Source organism: Jaculus jaculus, chromosome 19 (assembly GCF_020740685.1).
Source record: "Jaculus jaculus isolate mJacJac1 chromosome 19, mJacJac1.mat.Y.cur, whole genome shotgun sequence".
Taxonomy (NCBI): Eukaryota; Metazoa; Chordata; class Mammalia; order Rodentia; family Dipodidae; genus Jaculus; species Jaculus jaculus.
In genome coordinates this window covers 21,171,112-21,187,549 of record NC_059120.1, presented here as the reverse complement: position 1 = coordinate 21,187,549, position 16,438 = coordinate 21,171,112, and the positions used below count along the sequence as shown (strand labels likewise).

Genomic DNA, 16,438 nt, shown 5'->3' with positions numbered 1-16,438 from the left:
TATTACATATGTCCTTTTCAAGACTCTTCCCCAGTCTTTTTCTTTGTATACTTGGTAGGATATACTATGTGAATGTGTGCAAGAATTTGTGCACTTCTCTAAATCTGCTTCATTGGGGGGCTCTACCCTCTATGTTAGCCAACAGTTGGCTTCCGCCAATTTGCTGTTCATTTTAGCTGAATATTTTTACATCTTGTGGCTGCTGATACACTCCTCAAGGAGGCTTCTAGATTAAACCTGATGTTCAAGAACTTTCTTGACCTTCTCCACTCCCCCTTTTTTTTTTTTAAATCAAAAGGTTGGGAACATTAGTTTAACTCTGCATCCTTGATAAGAAGTCAAAATTCCTCATTTTTTATCTTGTATCCCCCCCCTCATATTTTTTTTGCTTGTTTGTTGTCTTTTTGTGTTTTTTTGGGGGGGGTGTTGAGGTAGGGTTTCACTCTAACCCAGGCTGACCTGGAATTCACCATGGAGTCTCAGGGTGGCCTCGAACTCACGGCAATCCTCCTACCTCTGCCTCCCAAGTGCTGTGATTAAAGGCATGTGCCACCATGCTCAGCCAATATTTCTTTTTTTTTCCTGGTTTTTATTAAATTTATTAAGTTTAGTTTGGCTTTTATTATTTTATTTTAAAAATATTTATTTATTTTCAAGAAGAGAACGAGACAGACAGAATGGGTATGCTAGGGCTTCCAGCTACTGCAAATGAACTCCAAATGCATGCATCCCTTTGCACATCTGGCTGTATGTGGGTACTGAGGAATCAAACCCAGTTTGTTAAGTTTTGCAGGCAGACTCCTTAACCTCTGAGCCATCCCTCCAGCCTGTTTGGCTTTTATAATCATTTCCTATTAGTATTTATTACCTAAAAATACCGGAATTGATTGTCTGCCTAAACAAATTTTAAGGATAGTAACTATATCTTGATTTTTTTGTTGTTGTTGTTTTTCAAGGTAGGTTCTCACTCTAGCTCAGGCTAACCTGGAATTCATTACATCGTCTCAGGGTGGCTTCAAACTCACAGTGATCCTCTTACCTCTGCCTCCCAAGGGCTGGGATTAAAGGCTTGCGCTACCATGCCCAGCTTATCTTGATTTTAAACAGTAAGTAAACTAAAAGAATTTCATGTGTTCCTCCATATTGTAATTCATTATTGTAAATCTTTTGTTTTTAATATTTAAAAAATGTTTATTAATTTGCACGTATGTGTGTGTGTGTTTATAGGTGTGTGCATGTGTATGCTAGGGTCACCTGCTGTTGACAACAAACATCAGGTGCATGTACTAGTTTGGGTTCAGTTTTCATGGGAACTGGGACATCTAACTCTAGCTAGCAGGTCTTGCAAACAAGCGCCTTTAACTGCTGACCCATGTCCTCACCCCAAGCTTATTCTTTAAAATAATTTTTTAAATTTTTATTCATTTTTATTTATTTATTTGAGAGTGGCGGGGGGGGGGGGAAGGGAGAGAGAATGGGCACGCCAGGGCTTCCAGCCACTGCAAATGAACTCCAGATGTGTGCACCTCCTTGTGCATCTGGCTAATGTGGGTCCTGGGGAGCCAAGCCTCGAACTGGAATCCTTAGGCTTCACAGGCAAGCGCTTAACCACTAAGCCATCTCTCCAGCCCTAAAATAATTTTTTTAGACAGGCTCTTGCTGTGTAATCCAGACTGACCTCAAACACAAATCCACCTGCCTCAGCCTTCCAAGTGCTAAGATTATATGTGTGTGCTACCAAATTTGCTGAAGAATAGTCTTTTTTTTTTTTTTTTTTTTTTTTTGAGGTAGGGTCTCTCTCTGGCCCAAGCTGACCTGGAATTCACTATGTAGTCTCAGGGTGGCCTCAAACTCATGGCGATCCTCCTACTTCTGCCTCCCCAGAGCTGGGATTAAGGGTGTGTGCCACCATGCCCAGCTTGAAGATTCGTTTTTTAAAAAAAATTGTGAAAAAATTTTTATTTATTTGACAGAGGAGAGAGAGAGAGAGAATGGGTGTGCTGGGACATCCAGCCACTGCAAACGAACTCCAGACACCAGACACTTGTGCTGCCTTGTGCATCTGGATAACGTGGGTCCTGGGGAATAGAACCTGGGTCCTTTGGCTTTGCAGGCAGATACCTTAACCACTAAGCCATTCCTCCAGCCTGAGATTAGTCTTTTAAAACCATTTTATTTCTTATTTTTTAGTGTTTATTGAATAAAGTGATCTTTAATACCATTTTATAAGCTTGAAACATAAAATGGGTAGGTAAAATTTTATTAAAAATTTCAGGGCTCTTATAATGTTTATATTTTTGATTATTAGAACCAGATCAATAGTAATCATCTTCGAAGAGCAGAGCAAGAGGTGGTGAGTCTACAGGAGAAAGTGGACTATCTTTCTGCCCAGAACAAAGGACTGCTTACTCAATTAAGTGAAGCAAAGCGCAAGCAAGCTGAGATCGAGTGCAAGGTAAATGTCAAATGATGTTCCTGACAGTATAAAAATGCTTTTGTAGCCATACATGGTGGTACACACCTTTAATCTGCACTTGGGGGGCAGAGGTAGGAGGATTGCCAAGAGTTCGAGGCCAACCTGAGATTACATAGTGAATTCCAGGTTAGCCTGAGCTAAAGCAAGACCATACCTTGAAAAAACAAACAAAAAAAGCCTTTGTAGATATTTTTATCATGATTATGTTTTTTTCTTTCTTTCTTGTGGCAGTTCTCCTGCCTTGCCTCCCAATACTTGGCTTACAGGTGTGCACTATAAGATTTTCTCTCTCATTTTCTGAACTAGCTTTTGTGGTTACTTTCAGAACACATTAGCTTATCTGTTTCTAGGTGAATGTCTGATAAAGAAACCTTACTTTCTTCTCCAGTCTTGGTTAATTTAATGTCCTCCGTGGACATTTACCAGTGCACCTGTACAGTGTTTCTTTTGACTAGTAGCTCTTAAACCCGAAGGTGTGATGACTCAACCAAAACTACAGGTAGTTGGAGAGGTTGCAGCTATTCCATATTGACTGGCATTTTATTCAGCATTGGCATGTTTTCTGACAGAGCAGGGAGCAAGAGAAACATATGTGTACTAGAGGGTCAATGTATCAATATGTTGCCATGGTTTACTAGTTGTTTTTTGTGTAAAATATTTAATTCAAAAAACATTGAACATCTATGAAATCACATCTGTTTTTCTTTGCTGAAATAAATTTATATTCCTGCAATAACGAGAGGTATAGATGGTCTTGGAGTGCCAGGAAGAAGAGAAGGGAGGGTGTGGGTCTGCACACGCACATGTGTGTATGCAAAATAACTGAAGAGATGAGTGTAGCCTCAGCATTAGAATGGGTTACCAAAGAGAACTTAAGAGATTTTAAAATCAGTCGTCAGGCCTTTAGTAGACAGTAGGAATGATGCCCTTCAGATGTTAAGCCTTATTACTCAATGAGAAATAAGACTTTCAATGACACATATAAAGCTGTAATTCCATCAACTTGTTCTGGTGTCATTAAAAACCAAGAGTGAAGCTTGAGTGGTTTATCAGTGTCACTGAAATCCAGAGGTGAAATTACATCCTAATAAATATGCATGGCTGTTATAATTTACACTGGCAGAAATCTGTAGCCAGTAGTGAAATTTGTACTGACTTAGACATTGTTCCTTTGCAAAGAACTAGACTAGAATAATTAAAAAATAAAACCATGTGAAATAAGGCTGTATCAGTTTGATTTGCCATACTACTATCTTACTGAGTTTCTGTGATGACAGGTTGCTCTTGTTGATCTTCTTTAACAGAACACACTTCACTCTCTTTTCTATGTTGATTTAAATTTTCTTTATAAACATCTGCTAACTGTGTTACTGAATTTAATACTGCTTCTCAAATGGCCTAGCACCTGTTAGCAAAGTAGAATGCTCTTTGAAGATTTATGGACCTTGCTAATGAAGATACTTGCTTTCTTTCTATATATCTAAGTAGTAGGTAATAAAAGATTTATCACAGTATATGATTATAAGGACTAACAGTGTTTTAATTAATTTTAATCGTTCATTAGTACATCTGTAATGTATGTAGTAACAGACACTGACTGATTTATTCCTGTGTTCAAGCTCTAAGTTGATATATTTCATTGTCTGTAATGCTTTTTACAGATCCTAGTAATTAATACATAGTGCTTTCTGATTAACTTTATGTGTTCACCTTGTTATAGTAGAATCAACTTTTTCAAGGAAGGCAGTGCTTTAAGTATATAAATCTGATTCATTTTCATTTCATTTTCTGTGATTACAACTTATGATCTGTTGATATGTAATTCTTAAAGCTCATTTTAGTTTTTGTTTATATAAAATATCATTTATAATACTAACATTATTTTCTCTTTAGAACTGAATTTGAATATTCTTATAATAATAGTAAAAGTCTATTAGCTCCATTAATTTGGGGGGATTTTCAAAATCCCAAATACTGAATTCCAAAAGTTTCTTTCTTAAATTTCACAAAGATTCATTTGGAGACAAAATCTGATTTGAATCAACACATGGAAACTTACACTTGTTTATTTGCATGTGTTTGTGTGTGCATGTGTATGTCAGAGTGTCTTGCTGTTGCAAACAAGTGCCTCTCCGGCCTTACATGATTGTCTGGGGGAACTGAACCCAGAGTGGCAGGCTTTGCAAGCAAGCACCTTTAACCACTGAGCTATCTCCCAAGCCCCTCTTGGTGTAAGTATTTGTACTTGGCTATTTCATGATAGATGCTGCTGAGACCTTTCTGGATAATACCAATGTGTGGCTTATAATAATTTTCTGACATCTGGAAAACATAATTCCAAGCACACCTGGCTGATTATTGTTTTGTGTGCCACCCTAGAACAAGGAAGAGGTCATGGCTGTGAGACTGCGGGAAGCAGACAGCATCGCTGCTGTGGCTGAACTGAGGCAGCACATTGCAGAGCTTGAAATACAGGTACAATGGGAAAACAGTAAAGTGTATCTGAACAGTGGAACCACTCCCTCACTGCCCCAGAAGACTACTTTTTTTTTTTTTTTTGGTTTTCTGAGGTAGGGTCTCACTCCAGCCCAGGCTGATCTGGAATTCACTATGTAGTCTCAGACTGGCCTTGAATTCACAGCAGTCCTCCTACCTCTGCCTCCTGAGTGCTGGGATTATAGGCGTGTACCACCACGCCCTGCTCAAGAATACTTCTTTACATCCGGATCCTCATGGCTGGGGCTCTGTTTTCAATACTTATTTCCCATGCAGAGAGAGCGTAAGCACACAGGACCTCTTGCTGCTGCAAATGAACTCCAGACACATTTGTCACTTTGTGTGTCTGGCTTTTTGTGGGTCTTGGAGTATCAAACCCTGGCCAACATGCTTTTTCAAGCAAGCACCTATAAACCACTGACTCATCTCTCCAGCCTCCCAAGTACATGTTTTAAAAAATATATTTTATTTATTTATTTGAGAGACAGACACAGAGAAAGAGAGAAAAGGCACACCAGGACCTCCAGCCAGTGCAAACAAACCACACACATGTACTGCCACCATGTGCATGGCTTACATCGGTACTGGAGAATTGAACCTGGGTCCTTAAGCTTCTCAGGCAAGTGTCTTAACCACTAATTTCTAGCTCCCAGGTGCATTTTTAAAAATTGTGGCAAAATACATTTAACTAAGTTAGGCTATTTTAAAAATATGCAGGTCTGTGTCATACATTGACACTGTTGTGTGTCCATTGCCACCATCCATCTCCAGGGCCTTTTCATTTCCCTGCCTGAAACTCTGTGTCCATTAATTTCCCATTCTTCCTCCTACCAGCTCCTGGCAACCAGCCTCTGCTGTCTGTCTCCATGATTCAACCACTTTATGTGTCTTCTGTCATCAGAATCTTACAGCATTTGTTCTGCTGTAACAGGCTTATTTAGTTAGCACAATGTTCTTAGGATTTATTTATGCTGAAGTGTGTGTCAGAATTTCCTTTTTGGGCTATATATAAACATACCTATTTATTCATTGCTTCCACCTTTGCCCTATTGTGAGTCATATTGCATGAACAGGAGTGTATAAATACCTGTTAGGAGTCCATGCAATCATTTATTTGAGTATGTGTGGCATCTAAAAGTGTAACTTGTGGACTGTGGAGTAATTTTGTTTAATTTTTTGTGGAGTTTTCCATAGCATTTGTATTATTTAGTACTCCTACTTATGATTCCTAAGGATTACCAGCACTTGATAATTACTTGGAGCTTTTAAAAAGTAATCTTTCATGTTCTGTTTGAAGTGGTATCACATGATTTTATTTTTTAAGGTTTTTCTCTGTGTGTGTGTGAGAGAGAGAGAGAGAGAGAAAATGAGAGAGAGAATTGGTGTGTCAGGGCCTCTAGCCACTGCATTTTTACTATAGACACATGTGCCATCTTGTATGCATGTGCGACCTTGCGCATTTGCATCACTTTGTACATCTGGCTTACATAGGATCCAGAGAGTCAAACATGGGTCCTTGGGCTTCACAAGCAAATGCCCTAGCCACTAAGCAATCTCTCCAGCCCTACCACATGATTTTAAGGTGCTTTTCCTGATGATTAGTAGTGTTGAACATCTTTTATTGTTGATTCAAATCCTCTGTAATCCCATCATTTGAGAAGAAGAGACTGAAGGTTTAGGAGCTCATGGTTATCTTCAGCAACATGACAAATTCAAGGCGGCCTGGTCTACAGAGAGAGTTCAAGGCCAGCTATATATTTAAAAAAATCCATGAATATACCTCTGTTGAACCCTGAAATGCCTTTTTATTACATTTTAGATTATTTGTGGTAATATTTTCAAGTTCCACTAGGGGGAGAACTCAACTTGAAGATTTTTGTATTATGAATTTCTCCAGGCTAACGCTTTAATTCATCATTAATCTCTTGAGAATAAAAATTTCTTCTCATAAACCAAACTCTCAAAATCTGTATTTACTAAATCCCAATATTATATAATCAGTTATTAATTTATGAACATTATGTTTTGTAAATATGGGTGTATGTACGTATATGTATGTATGTGTGTGTGTGTGTGTGTGTGTATATATATATATATATATATATATATATATATATATATATATGCATGTTGTTTGTTGTTTTTTGAGGTAGGGTATCACTCTAGCCCAGGCTGACCTAGCATTCACTATGTAGTCTCAGGGTAGCCTCAAATTCACAGCAATTCTCCTACCTCTGCCTCCCAAGTTCTGGGATTAAAGGTGTGTGCCACCACACCCGGCTCTCTCTCTAAATATATTTTGGTAGAAGAAATATGTTAGATGGAGATATACCTATAAGTTCTTTAACTTTCTATAGATATTTTAACATTCTAGTACCCCCCACCCCCCAGTTGTTTTTTTTTTTTTTCCCAGTGCTGAGGACTGAACTCAGGGTCTTGTGCTTGTTAGGCAAGCACTCATCCACTAAATCCCCAACTACACACATACACACACACATGTTTTATATGTGTATATATATGCGTGTATATATGTATGTATATATATGTGTGTGTGTGTGTATATATATATATATATATATATACACATACATATACACACATACTTATGAGGTTAACATTTATTCCATTCATTTAAAAAATATTTTAAATTATTTATAAGCATTTTGCCACTAAATTGTATTACTCCAGCCCGTATAAAGCCTTATTTAAAGGCAGGGCTCAGCTTGTGATATTCCTGCCTCAGCTTCTCATGTAGCTGGGATTATAGGTGTGCAGTGTCAAGCTGAGCCCCAAAGTTCCATGTTCATAGCATTTCGATTGTACACTATATGCTTAAGCTGCTTGCTTTTCTGTAAAACAGTTATTACTTTTCATTTTTAATTAAATTTGTTAACTGATACTTTTTAAAACTTATTTACGGAGTACTATGTGATATATCCATATGTGCATGCATAGTGTAATGTTTAAATCAGGTTAAACAGTATCTATCTTCCCAAACATTTATCAGTTCTTTTTTATTTTTACTTTTAAATATTTTATTTATTTATTTATTTGTATGCAGAAAGAGATAGGGAGAATGGGCATGTAGGGCCCCCAGCCACCACAAACTCCAGATGCATGTGCCACCTTGTGCATCTGGATTTGCAAGCAAGTGCCTTAATGGCTAAGCCATCTCTCCAGCCCTTACATATATATATATATATATTTATTTATTTTTTTTTTTTAGGTAGAGTTCCACTCTAGTCCAGGTTGACCTGGAATTCACTATATAGTCTCAGGGTGGCCTTGAATTCATGGTGATCCTCCTACCTCTTCCTGTCCAGTGCTGGGATTAAAGGCATGCGCCACTACGCCCAGCCCTTATTTGTTTTTTGAGACATAATCTTTCTGTGTAGCCCCATGCTGCCTTTCATTCAGATTTGGAATCTCCATGTCTCTACCTGGAGTTATAGGCCTCCTCCATTGTGTCTAGCATATAAATTTATTAAAACACCACATATGTAGATTTTGACAGCACACAGTATATTTTCATTATCTGTGGGTACCTTTCTGTTCAGTAGCACACCAGAATTAATTTTTTTGTTTTTGGTTTTGGTTTCTCTAGGTAGGGTCTCACTCTAGCCCAGGCTGACCTGGAATTCACTATGTAGTCTGAGAGTGGCCTCAAACTCATGGAGATCATCCTACCTCTGCCTCCCAAATGCTGGGAATGTGCCACCACTGCACCAGCTTTTTTGTTTGTTTGTTTGTTTGTTTTGTTTTGTTTTTTTCGAGGTAGAGTTTCACTCCAGCCTGGAACTCACTCTTTAGTCTATGGCTGGCCTCAAACTCATGGTGATCCTCGGATTAAAGTCATGTGCCATCACAACCAGCTTCAGAATTAGTTATTTTTTATTTTTCTTATCAAACTGCAATTTAGTTCCTGTGTTTAGTTAAGGCACCCATGGTTTATATTGATTGTCAACTTGATAAGACCTAAAATCAACTAGAAGACTAACCTGGACATATTTATGAGGGATTATCTAGAGTAGGTTAGCCTCTGCTCATGACTGTGAGGTATGGTCTTGATTAGTTTTATTCAGATGGGAGACCCACCCTAACTGTGAGCAAGCAGTCCCATTCCATCAGCTAAAGTCTAGGACTGGATAAAAAGGAAAGCTAGCCAAGTACTAGCATCCTTATAATAAGTGCATAAACTTCAACCTTAGCACCACCTTGTGCATCTGGCTTTATATGGATGGGTCCTGGAGAATCAAAGTGTGGTCCTTCGGTTTTGCAGGCAAGTGCCTTAACCACTGATCCATCTCTCCAGCCCCTTTGATTTTTTAGTCAGGTATTTTGTCACAGCAACAAGAAAGGTAACTAATATACTCCCACACCTTTCTTCTCTCCTAAATAGTTCTGGGGCTCAAATCCAGCGCCTTTTCATGCTCTCCCCAAGCTATATCCTCAATCTTTGTTTTTTGAGACAGAACCTCAAGCGCACTTTGTAGTAGAGATGACTTTGCACTCCTGATTCTCCCTCTATCTCCCAAGGGCTGAGATTGTAGGAATGTGCTATCATGCCAATTACCTCAGACCTTGTTTTTTATTTTTTGGTTTTTTGAGGTAGGGTCTCACTCTGGCACAGGCTGACCTGGAATTCACTATGTAGTCTCAGGGTGGCCTTGAACTCACAGTGATCCTCCTATCTCTACCTCCTGAGTGCTAGGATTAAAGGTGTGTGTCCCCATGCCTGGCCAGACCTTGTTTTTAGACAGAATATAGGCTCGGCTGGTCTTGAACTGAGGATCCTCCAGCCTCTTTCTTCCACGTGCTGGGATTGCCAGCACACACTCACATGGTTTTTCTATGTTCCTCACCAGAGGCAAGAACTCTCCACTGGTGGGAGCGTGTGTTGTATTCATTGCTGCATGATAGTGCATAATCGCCGTTCAATTATACTTATTTTTGAACAAATTAATACACTGACTCATCTAATATTTCTTTATTAAGTATGTATATAATTTTAGTGTTTTTTTTTTTTTTTGCAACAGGGTCTTATGTAACCCAGGCTGACCTCAAATTTACTAAGTAACTGAGGATGACCTTTAATTTCTGATTCTCCTGCCTCTTCCCCCTCCCAAGTCCTGGAATTACTGGTGTGTGCCACCATTCCTGGGTTTATATCGTGCTTGGATAGCATCCCGGGCTTCATGCATGCCAGACAAGCAGTCTACCAGCTGAGTTACATCCCTAGCTCTGTGTATTCAAATTTTGTTAAGTTTAATAATTATCACACATGCATGAAATTTGGATATATTCAGAAAGAGAAAATTAATTCAGCATTACATAGGTATATTTACTGTTACTTAAAAGGAATAACAGCCTGTCATTGAAAGGTTCTAAATGAAATTTAAACCTCTGATTTCAAATTTATTGTTGCTACTGGGCATAGTGGTGCACACCTTTAATCCCAGTTCTCGGGGGCAGAGGTGAAAGGATCGCTGTGAGTTCAAGGCTACCCTGAGACTACATAGTGAATTTGAGGTCAGCATGGGCTAGAGCAAGATACTACCTTGAAAAACAAAACAATAATTCAAATTTATTGTTGCTGTCTGTGACTTTAATCACATATAAGATGATGTTAATTACTGCCTTCAAATAGGGAATTTTTTTCCTATTATCTCTACAAGCCAATTTTCTGATGGAATGCCCCAGACTAATGGAATTTCTTTAAGTTGAAGAATAAGTGATATAACCTAACCAGAATAAAGGCCTTCAAGATTTTAAAGGCTTTAATCATTAGGAACAAGAGAATTTTGGGTTCCTAGATGACTTTGTGTTTTAGCCTTTTATTCATTTGTTTTCTTCAAATTGCTAGAGACTCTATACTGGTTAAAATAGGGATTTTTGGAGGATGCAAACTAGTTGATGGCTGTCTTACCTTTGACAAGTTAATTTATGTATTTGTGTTGGTTTCTTTATTCAGACCCCACCACCATTACCTAAAGTTGTTGGGATTCAGTGGTCAGGTACATGTAATGTCTCTTTCTTTCCCACCCATTCTCTAGGAAACAATTTACAGAAGTCCTTATATAAGAAATCATTTTGGGGGCTGAGGAGATGGCTCAGCGGGTAAGAGCAATTGCATGGTGGCCTGTGGAGACCTAATCTACCTTGAGTTCTATCCCTAGCACCTATGTGAGAAGCTGGGAGAGGCAGAGGCTGGAGAAATGCTGGGGCTTGCTAGTATGGAGCTCTGGGTTTAGTGAGACTCTGTCTCAACGAAATAAATGGGTGGGTGATGGATACCTGATGTTCTTCTCTGACTTCTTCAGATGTGTGCATGGAGTGCATGTATCTATACACACATGCACATACCACACACCCGTATAATTCCACACACATTACGCACACATGTATGCAAAGAAAAGAGTTGATTTCAATGTTGTATGGGCTTACAAAACTTAAAGCCAACCTGGGAAGAACAGAAAGAGTTTGAAGTTCCTCAGTAGTCTGTATCAGGCCTAGAGAACGATGCTGATTTCGCCAGGCTTAGTAGTGTGCTCACGTGGGAGGCTGAAGTGGAAGGATCTCTGGAGCTGAGGAGTTTGAGACTAGCCTGGGGAAGAGATCCTTTGATGTCTCTTGTGATCAGTATCAGCCTAGCTGATTTTATGTGTTTACTTTTCTGACATCCTGTTTTAGACCTCTTGTCACACTGTCTCATACCACTGTAATTGTTTAATTTTTTTTCAATTAAACTGACCACCATGTGCAACTGAAGATCATTTAGTGAAAGGACCATTATTTACCTTTATGTCATCAGCTTGCTAGAGATAATAATAATAATAAATGTTTATTGTAAGAATGTGTATTGTAGACATCTCCACTATGCTGGGACAAACATCCAACCAGTCAGGTTATAGGAGGAAGGGATTTATTTCAAGTTCCATCAATGGTTGAAGAAGCTGGTTCCGTTTCACAGATCTAAGCAGAGAGCTACAACCACACAGCCAGCAAACAGCAAAAGCAGCAAGTAGGAACACTGCCAGACCTCAAACCTTTCCGCATATACCTTGGGGCTGGAGTTTAGATCCGCCCTAGTGATACACCCCCTGTAGCAGGAGTCTGAAGCTGCAAGCTCAAGTCTAATAGAACACTTCAGTCTATGGGAGACATACATTCTAGCTACCACAGTATGTGATAGTTGTTGTTTTTCCATGAAGTATAAATTTATTTTTTTGATTTTTCAAGGTAGGATTTCACTGTAGCCCAAGATGTACTGGCACTCACTCTGTAGTCCCAGGCCTCAAGCTCACAGTGATCTCCTACCTCTGCCTCCTGAGTGCTGGGATCAAAGGTGTGTACCACCATGCCTGGCTTTTTTTGTTTATCAACTTAACTTTAAATGTTTCTATTAAAATCCTCGATATGTTGCTAGGTATGGTGACACATGCCTTTAATCCCAGTACTTGGGAGGCTGAAGAAGGAGAATCTCTGAGTTCAAGACCAGCCTAAAACTACATCGGAAATTCCAGGTCAGCCTGGGCTCAAGCAAGACCTCACCTTGAAAAATAAAACAACAACAAAAGCCTTGATATGAAGAACAGATTAAATTAATTTATATGGAATATTAGTTTCAAATTAGCAAAGATTCATCAAGTACCTATTATGTGCCAGTCCCTATCCAAAGCACCTGATGTGGATTAGTGAGCAAAATACTGCAAGTCCCTTTCATTTAGCTTCATGGTAGAAAGAAAAGCTAGGAAAAAAAGAAAGAAAGAAACATAAAATGTAATTTAGAAGATGATGAATACCATGAAAAATGTTGGAAAGGGGGAAAGTGATATTGAGAGTAGAGGGCTGTTGCTACCTTGGTAATGTGGGTGTGGTGTGCCTGCATGTTTGTGGGCACAGTGTGTGTGCATAGGCCAGAGAGCATCATTGAGTGTCTTTGTCAGTTACTGTCTGCATTTTCCAGTCAGGATCTCTCACTGATTCTGCTAGATTAGCTAGCCTGCAAGCCTGTTTCCCTTAGGTCTGGGGTTACTGGCACACAATACCACACTCAACATTTTTGTTTTTGTACAGATAGAGAGAGAGAGAATGGGCACGCCAGGGCCTCCAGCCACTGCAAATGAACTTCAGATGCATGCGCCACCTGTGTATCTGGCTTACGTGGGTCCTGGGGAATTGAGCCTTGAACCGGGGTCCTTAGGATTCATAGGCAAGTGCTTAACCATTAAACCATCTCTCCAGTCCCACACTCAACATTTTTAATGTGGGTGCTGGGGATCCATACCCAGGTTCTCATGCTTGCACAGAAAGCACTTTAGTACTGAACCATTTCTCTATTCTCCAAAAGGGTGAATTTAACCAAAGGTGAGGCATGGGGGTTTGGAGGAAGAATTAAGTGTCAGAAGAAAGGACCTAGAATATAGAGCCTATCTGATCACTCTCAGTGTAGAGGGTGACAGGAAGACGTCTGAGAGCTAATTAGGAACTGTTCTATAAAACCTAAGAACTTTGGCCTTTCTCTGAGCAATATGGAAAGTCACTGGAGGGTTTTAAGTAAATGAATAATCAGTTAGATGACACTTAACCTATTAAAAAGATTCAGTTCATAAACATCATTGTTGAAAATGCATCCATAGTCTTTAGATTGGTCAGAAATGGTGATTAAAAATGAACTGTCCTTCTGTTATTGGAATTTTCCACTGTTCTGTTGATCCAAATGTTTGGTTTTTGAGTATTTGGGTTTGTTGTTTTATTTATTTTTTTGTTTGTTTCTTTCGAGGTAGGGTCTCACTTTAGTCCATGCTGACCTGGCACTCACTCCCCAGCCCCAGGCTGGGCTTGAACTTACTGCGATCCTCCTGCCTCTGTGCCACCATGCTGGCTGCACTTTGTTTTTAACAATAGTACTATGGAGGTAGTGGGACAACGCATTGAAAAGTTGGTTTTTGGTCAGTTTGTTGAAAATAAGTGGTAATTGAACCCAGATCTCCTGAGACTTAACCTGGAATTAAGTGTGTATTTCGGTTATTAAATAAGCATATTGAGGCAGGGTGTGGTGGTGCATGCCTTTAATCCCAGCACTTGGGAGGCAGAGTTAGGAGGATCCCTGTGAGTTCAATGCCATCTTGAGACTACATAGTAAATTCCAGGTCATCATGGGCTAGAGTGAGACCCTACCTCAGGGGAGAACAATAAGCACACTGATTTGTCATATTAGTGCTAACTCTTCTGTGTGCTAAGCAATTAAGTCAGCTTTGCTTTGTTACAGATAATGGAAAGTTTTCATTTCAAACACTGTGGACTACTCAAATCCAACTTTTGGTTCCTTTCCTGGTACCCAGTAATACTTACCCACTTTTGTTAGTTTGCCCAACAGATAACCTCTAGGGATGTCTCAGATGGGCAATACCCCAACCACTCTTGGCTTACAAAACACCCACTCACAATTCTGTTCTGACATAGAATGTGGGATCTAGGTTTAAATCAGTGTGCCCAGATCAGCATGCATTTTTGACAGAGATGGAAAGGAAGTGATAAAGCTTTTACTATTAACTTTAATTATTAGCATTTTATCATATGAAATTACTAAAGATGGAATTTACCATAATCTTTCCAGTTTCCTAGACTAATTTCACGAGTGATAATTTATATGGCATGTCTTAGCTAACAAACTTCTTTGTATTATTTTAGATGTCTTACCCTTCAAAGCATACTTGGGCAGCTTAATTAAATGTTAAAATATTTATTTGTTTTTCTTTAAGTACTTTTCCCTATTCAGGGGACTTCTATATTTAAGAAATAGTTACCCCCCCCCCCCCACCTTTAGTTTTTCAGGATAGAGTTTTCCTCTAGCTCAGGCTGATCTGGAATTCACTGTGTAGTCCCAGGTTTGCCTTGAACTCAAAGCAATCCTACTACCTTTGCCTCCCAAGTGCTGGGATTAAAGGCACGCGCCACTATGCCTGGCTAAAAAATAGCTACTTTTTAATTGTATCTCAACAAAGGAAGTTAGATAAACCTGTTTGACTCAGGTTGCTATGTAGTCATTAGAGACTGTGAACTTACACTAAAAAAATATTTTCCCTGAAGTACTTAGAGGTGATTCTTGGGTATCCAGCTTCAGTATGTAATTAAATTTAAAGAGATTAAGGACCTGGAGGAATTGCTGTATGGAAATGTAGAAGACGTTGAGAGGACCCTGCGCCTCACAGTGGAGTCTGAGGTAGGAATTGATAAGGGGGGATTGGAATGTTAAATACTTTAATATCAGTGCTCATGTTGGTGCTTTTAAAAAGGAGTTTATGAGCTGGGCGTGGTGGTGCGTGCCTTTAATACCAGTACTTAGGAGGCGGAAGTAGGAGGATCTTGAGAGATCTTAGCAAGGCTAGAGCTACAGAGTTAGTTCTAGGTCAGCTTGAGCTAGAATGAGACCCTGCCTCAAAACATGTGAAAAACATAAAAGCCGAGTGTAGTGATGCATGCATGCCTTTAGTCCCAACACTGGAGAGGCACAGGGAGGAGGATCGCTGTGAATTCAAGGCCACTCTGAGAATTCCAGGTCAGTCTGGGATAGAGTGAGACCCTACCTCGAAAAACCAAAGATAAATAAATAAAAACTAAGGGCTGGAAAGGTGGCTTAGCATTTAAGTCATTTGCCTGCAAAGCCTAAGGACCCAGGTTCAATTCCCCAGAATTTACATAAGCCAGATGCACAAGGTGGTGCATGTGTCTGGAGTTTGCAGTGGCTAGAGGCCCTGGTGCGCCCATCATCCCCCTCACTCTGTCTTACAAATTAAATAAATATTAGTTTACAGGGCTGGAGAGATGGTTTAGTGGTTAAGGCACTTGCCTGCAAAGCCAAAGGACCTAGGTTCAGTTCCCCAGAGCCCACGTAGGCCAGATGTACAAGGTGGCACATGCGTCTAGAATTTGCAGTGGCTGGAGGCTCTGGTATACCCATTGTCTCTCTGTGTCTGCCCCCCCAATAAATAAATTAATCAAAAAAATTAGTTTACATAGACATAACATCTGGACTGATTCTCTAGTGAATCTAACCAGGACTCCTTTCTTACAGCACTGGGAAATGTACTTTGTAATGCTAGAAGGTAACTCGACTCTCCTACCTCTTTTTCCCGAGTGCTGGGATTAAAGGTGTGTGCCACCACATCTGGCTCATAGAATTTTTAATATTAGAGAATTGATTTATTTCCAGTTAAACTACAGTCTATAAGGAACATTTTTCTAGCTCTTGGGTGTGCATAAATGCTGATCTTTTCATGGTTACATTTCTGTGATCGTGGAAGAAATGTCACTTTAAAACACTCTGTTTCTCTTAAGTCAGTCTTAGTATTTGCAAAATGCTAGGAAAAACTCTCAGTTCTTTGCTGTATTTTTCAGAACACATTTTAAATATATATACTTTGAATTTTTTTTTTCTGACTATTGAAAAGAATCGTCACACCT

The 16,438-nt window shown here is 39.4% G+C and overlaps 1 protein-coding gene across 3 annotated transcripts in view; it reads left to right on the top strand.

The window, feature by feature from the left end:
• Evi5 (ecotropic viral integration site 5) overlaps positions 1-16,438 on the top strand; it is a 171,088-nt gene that overhangs the window by 99,903 nt on the left and 54,747 nt on the right. For all 3 annotated transcript variants that reach the window (XM_045138140.1, XM_045138139.1, XM_045138142.1), the window contains 2 exons: positions 2,309-2,455; positions 4,856-4,951. In XM_045138140.1, coding sequence (XP_044994075.1) covers positions 2,309-2,455; positions 4,856-4,951 — 243 coding nt within the window. The remainder of the gene's footprint in view (positions 1-2,308; positions 2,456-4,855; positions 4,952-16,438) is intronic.